The following is a 6,215-nucleotide window of genomic DNA, read 5'->3' as shown; positions in this document are numbered from 1 at the left end:
TTATTTGGTGAAATTCATTGAAACCTCATCATATTATGTGGGAGTCATTTTTATAGTATATGACCTCACATTACTTTCGTCATATAAAAGAGTGAGTGTTGACAATAGAATGCTCATAACACTCATCCTTAAAATATCTCTACAAATATTTGTACTATAATTATATTTAATTGAATGTATATGTGTTGTGTAACAAGCGTGAGTCAAAAAATTTACGATATGTATTTAGAAAAGGAGTGGTGATAGGTTGACATGCTTAGGTTGAACATTATTAATGAGAGTATGAGTGTTCAAAATCGAAGCAACGTAATAGAAAATCGCCAACCAAACCAAACCAAAACGAAAACCGCAAAAAAAAAAAAAAAAAACAAGTTTGATTCGGATGTATTCATTACCATTATTTACTCAGCCATACGATTCAGGAAACCCACACACATGGTTGAAACCAAATTGCTATAGAAAACGACACGTGAATGTTTAGGAAAGTCGAATCTAGATCTTCAGATGGGCGAATGATATAACCTCCAACACGGATACAAAACCATGCACTAACAATTCAATGTATTGCAACACAGTAAGCATCCACGACCATTTCTAGCCAACAGGTATTGTAGCCAATTATAAAGAGTGACTTAGATAAAACACATACCTCATAACTTGGCCCAAGACACGAGAACACTAGCGTTTTCGAAACCATAACCAACTTTAAATGGTGAATGTGAAAGTGAAACCTCATGGACACCAACATACCCAAATGGGTTTTTGAGATAATCACACTAAATGAATCGAGCAAAAACGAACCCAGATCGAAACAACTTTACATCACAAACGCACCAAATCAGAGCAACCACGACGACAAACATTAAACAAACTCATCAGGTCAACGAAAACCACTACATGTGTATTGACCAACAATAACATATCTGATTTAAGTGAAATCTTTCGGAAAAACGACTAAACAACACACTACCATCACCTTCGTTTTCGAGTAGAATTGTGATCCCAAAATCTATCCAAAATGAAGCCAATATATGACACCCGCGTAAATAATAGATTAACTTTAAATAAAAGATGGTCTAATATGATGGTTGTTTGACCTAATGAAATTAAAGTTAATGGATGTTTTATTTTGAAATTCAAACTAAATTAAAATATCTCTCCTCTCCCTTTTATTAATAGGTAGTTACCAACTGAGTAACTACATAAGAGAAAGGAAATAAACATAATTGAAAATGGTCATATGTTCATTGCACAAAAAACATAAAATATATTCACCATAAAAGGATACAAGAAAGAAAAATGCAGAGGAGGAGAACAACTCTCAATGATTATAAAAAAAAATATTGAATGATAAAACGATTTTATTCTTTGTTTTTAACGTGGTTAAAAAAACCGCTTCAGAGTTTCCGTAAACATAATTCAGTTGACAAAAATATTGTAATCTCCACTTATTCATTTTAAATGTGAGATTCTAACCACTAAAATAAGACATCACCATAAATACACACCATCATAAATAAGGCCGTATACAACTATAGATCTGTTCCTAAAAAAAACTATAGATCTGTTAGTTTGCTAAATATAACAAGTAATTAGACTTGGGTCGCAAAAAGATAAACAGGTACACTTAGCCTATAATAATTCAGTTAAAATAAGTACCCTTTAATCCATCCAATAAAATATGTTCTTTGGAAAGGGCCAATGTGGCATTTATATATTCCAATATAATCCAGATCAGGCTCCAAATACAACAACGACCAACATTGGATCATAATTAATTAATCATGTCTAAAATAGATTAAAACAAAACAGTTATTAAATAAAAGAAAAAGACCATTACGTTTAAGCCACAATGATGTAGATAATGATGAATAGCAAAGATACATTTGCCCCTTACCAAAGACAATAGGAAATAAGGAATATTTCCCACCTTATTGGCAAATCCATATAGTTGCTTAATTATATATTGAATGAACAAGACTTTAGTCAATATATAATAATAAATAATTATGCTGTTTTTTTACCGACAAATACAGCCACTCAATGATATCATGCTTATAAGATCGTTTATTTTACAGTTAGAACAATTATTTAAAGAAAAAATTAAAGCAAGGAAGATTAATTATATTTATGCAAAGAACTATTGCACATGTGATGACCACACTGGCCGGTGGGATGGTTGTGGATTAAATGAAATTTTAATGAAAACAAGTATCTAAATTAGTAGTATTAAGTGAAGATCAACTAATGCGCCTAATAGTTAGTTGTCTATAATTTAGTCATGAAAAAAGAGTTAGTTGTACTAATTAGTTTAGCTTAAATTGGGTAGATTAATTATTGAGAAAAAGATGCTTTGTAATATGCAGATAAAACCTATAGTATTCAAAACGGTTAGCACTATGGTACTAATAGAATATTTTCCAATTTATGCGTCTACGTGACCAATATGGCTATATATAACTTTTATGCATCAAAGTGTCAATTTTTGAAGTGAAGAAGAACCGAGAGAATTCCATAGATGAAAATGGAAAAATGATGATGAGAAGAGTAATTTACATCACTATTTGAATTTCAACCATAAACGAAAACATGCAATGTTTTTGATAAAAAACAAAAAAAAAATTAAAAACATTGTTCTTTCCACGTAATGATTGAACTTTTTAAAGAAATCATGACATGGAAGAATTGCACATAAAGTTCAAAGTGTAAAGAACGGATAGAATTCTATTTTATACATTTTTTCAGACACAAGTTTTCCATCACTAGTGAGAGGGGTATGTTGCATTTCACTTTTCATAGACATAGATAGCCAGAAACTTTAGCCTTTGACAAGGAAATTTCGCTAACTGCTTTTAATTCTTGTATTAAATTATATATTTTGCCAATGTAAATTGGTTCAGTTGATAAAAAATTAGTTCATAGTTCGTAAGAACTGGTTTCAATTCCTCGTGTCAAATTTAGTGAGTCTGACCTAACCCTAATGAACTCTGAAACCTAACTCGGCTAAACTTTTTTCTTATAGTTTTTTTTTTACTATATATATATATATATATATATATATATATTCTATATAATAATATTATAATTATGATTGCTTTCTTTTTCCTCAAGAGTGTATAAGACAATTAATTCAGTTATTTTGAAGTTAGTGTGACAACTGCTTGAACAGAGTGAAATAGTTTATGCCATTTCTTAATATGAAACTTAAAATTTTCATTTCATAATTAACTTCAGTTACAAGCATTGTATTTATTATATCTTTTTTGTTTTCATATAATAATGTCTTCACTTTGATTGATTATAAATTTATAATATGAGTTAAGTGTGTCCCACCACTATTTCCTGTAAGAGACATGAATGCACACACCTTAGAAAAGACATGTTATACTGCTTTATGAAATCCATTTTTTTCTCACCTTCCCTCTTTTTCAACTCAAACACTTTAAACAACTAGAAATCCTAATTCACATTGTCCAATCCCTATCAGATAGATCAACCTTACATATACTATATGATATGTTATGTATATTATTATTATTAAATTCAAAAATAGAATAAAGAAAATAGAAAGAAGCTTATTGACTATGACTTCTCTCTCATCTCATGAGTCATAAGGTCTCACTCTCCTATATTAACTCAACTCCTTTTCTTAGCTGCCACTTCACTTTCCTTCCTTCAATTCTCTCTATCATTAAACCATTGCTTCATTTTTCTTCTCATAGCAATTTTTGGAAAATTCACAAATGGGAAGGCACTCATGTTGTTACAAGCAGAAGCTTAGGAAAGGTCTATGGTCACCAGAAGAAGATGAAAAACTACTGAGGCATATAACAAAGTATGGTCATGGATGTTGGAGTTCAGTACCTAAGCAAGCAGGTAAATTAATTATACAATTCTATCTCCATTAGCATATAATAATAATAATGTTAAAATTGTTATTAAATTATTAATCATCTATTATTTTTTTGAATTTTTGTTTATTATTATCAGGTTTGCAAAGATGTGGTAAGAGCTGCAGGCTTAGGTGGATCAATTACTTAAGACCTGATTTAAAAAGAGGAACATTCTCACAAGAGGAAGAAAATCTCATTGTTGAACTTCATGCAGTTCTGGGGAATAGGTAAATTTCAACTACTAACTCAGTTCCTTTTTTTTTATCATCTCCTATGGTTAAGCAATGGAGTGATAAGGAGGTCGAGGATTCGATCTCACTCTAGGTATAATACTAACAATACTAATACCGTCCGTTTTAAAAAATTATGTTCATTTTCTTCTTATCAGATGGTCTCAAATTGCGGCGCAATTGCCGGGGAGGACTGACAATGAAATAAAGAATCTATGGAACTCTTGTTTGAAGAAGAGACTGAGGCAAAAAGGTATAGATCCTGTGACTCATAAACCATTGTCTGAGGTTGAGAATAATGGAGAGGAAAATGCTAATAAGAGTCGAGAGAAAGCACCAGATATATTATTATCCAATGAATTGAACCTTTTGAAATCAGAGAGTTCAAAGTCAGATGCAGCTTCTAGCTATGAGCAAAGAACAACATCTTCAATTTCACCAAAAGCATATGCAATGGAAATGGAAGGTTCTTGCAACAAAGAGTTTTTCATAGATAGGTTCATTCAACCCTCAGATTTGATGGGAAATTTTCCACTTCAAATGAGTTATGCAAACACTGAAAATGATTGTTTACCAAATGATTCAAACACTAGTAGTAATCATTGGTTTAACCAAACTGGAAAATCTTTTGATATGAATTCTGATCAGTTTCATTTCAATCCCACAACAACATCAACAACCATGTTTCTTCCTAATTCTTTTTGCTGCAACAATTCACTTGATATTCCCTCTGACAATGTTTCTACAGAGATGAGAACTAGCAGCAGCAGCACCTTAAACTTACATAACAACAATTTTTCTTCTTGGGGAGGATTGATGGAAAATCATACAGAAGAAGCTAAGTGGGAAAATAATAATAGTAACTACTTTCAAAACCCTATCTTAATGCTTGCTTCTGAATCTTTATGCAATGAGATAAAGCCTCCATTGATGAACTTTGTACCAGATAGTTTTGGAGGTATTTTACCTCATACAAAGCAAGAACAAGAACAGTCACAAACAACTTCTAATATCTTTTCCAAGGACATTCAGAAACTAAGAGAAGCTTTTGGAGATATGTGAACATGATTGTGGAAAAAAGAGAACAGTGTGAAGATTTTTAGAGGTGGTGTTGTTTTTTCTTTAGTACAGGTGTGTGAAACCACTGATTTTTCTCTTGTATATAGGTATGTGAATCTGATACCAAAAAAAAAAAAAGCAATTTGTTTTTCACTTTCACCCTTTTTGCTTTGTTGATATTTGTGAGCCAACTACATTTTTTTCTTCTATGAGTGTGGGGTAGAATTGGTGAATAAGGATTTGTTTGTTGTTTTCTTTTTACATAATCTTTCATTTATACACTGTAACATCATTGATGAATTTCTATATAGTATATACAATCCATCACATATATTTATTGGTTCATTTTACTTTCATTATTGCTAGGAACAGAAACAGATTTAGTTACTTTACCTATAAAAAAAACAAATTGCAGAATCTTTTTTACTTGATATATGATTTTTTTTCTCCTGTCACTAACTTTCATGCTATTGAAAATGACACTTAAACATGTCCATCGTTTTCTAGACAGTAGAGTAAAATATTCACTTCCATTATAGTTTTGATACTTTTCCTTCTATGCAAGTTTTACTTTTCACTTGCACAATGAAATCGTTGTACTGTCTGCAAAATCATGTGAATTATTTATCTTTTTCTCACTATGAAAAGGACAGCATCAAAGTAATGATTAATTGAAAGAATACAAAAAAAGAGGGGTCATTTTCCTCTGAATAGTCTTATTTGGATACCTCTGGATAGATGTACTTTGACTTTTTGGAACATCTTGTGTACTTTATTTTCTATATATTGTTTCATCAATTTTGATTTTCTATATATTGTTTTTAATGATAAATATTAGTAATTAAACTTATTAGAAATGTTAGTGAAATATTCATCATTTGAACCTACATTTATTTTAAGGGTAATAGTCATTTTGGTCCCTCAATATGTAGTAAGTGGTCACAATAGTCCCTCAATGTATAAAAATTTCAAAATAATCCTTGATTATGCAATTCATTCGTTAAAATAGCCCCTGATGATAAAATGCTTCATT

At 30.7% G+C, this 6,215-nt stretch overlaps 1 protein-coding gene across 2 annotated transcripts; it reads left to right on the top strand.

The window, feature by feature from the left end:
• Positions 1-3,586: 3,586 nt before the first annotated feature.
• LOC25484733 (transcription factor MYB61) lies at positions 3,587-5,527 on the top strand. Of its 2 annotated transcripts, XM_024783202.2 has the most exons (4): positions 3,587-3,876; positions 3,991-4,120; positions 4,282-4,376; positions 4,872-5,527. In XM_024783202.2, the coding sequence occupies exons 1-4, from the start codon at positions 3,744-3,746 to the stop codon at positions 5,183-5,185; spliced, it is 672 nt and encodes a 223-aa protein (XP_024638970.1). In that variant the 5' UTR covers positions 3,587-3,743; the 3' UTR covers positions 5,186-5,527. The 2 variants fall into 2 exon arrangements, with proteins under 2 accessions (XP_024638970.1, XP_013469134.1); XM_013613680.3 differs by having other exon boundaries at positions 3,590-3,876; positions 4,282-5,527.
• The last annotated feature ends 688 nt before the right edge of the window (positions 5,528-6,215 follow it).

The sequence above is a fragment of the Medicago truncatula genome, chromosome 1 (genome assembly GCF_003473485.1).
Source record: "Medicago truncatula cultivar Jemalong A17 chromosome 1, MtrunA17r5.0-ANR, whole genome shotgun sequence".
Classification (NCBI taxonomy): domain Eukaryota; kingdom Viridiplantae; phylum Streptophyta; class Magnoliopsida; order Fabales; family Fabaceae; genus Medicago; species Medicago truncatula.
The sequence above is the reverse complement of the archived record's forward strand: the minus strand, read 5'-3'. Positions and strand labels throughout refer to the sequence as shown.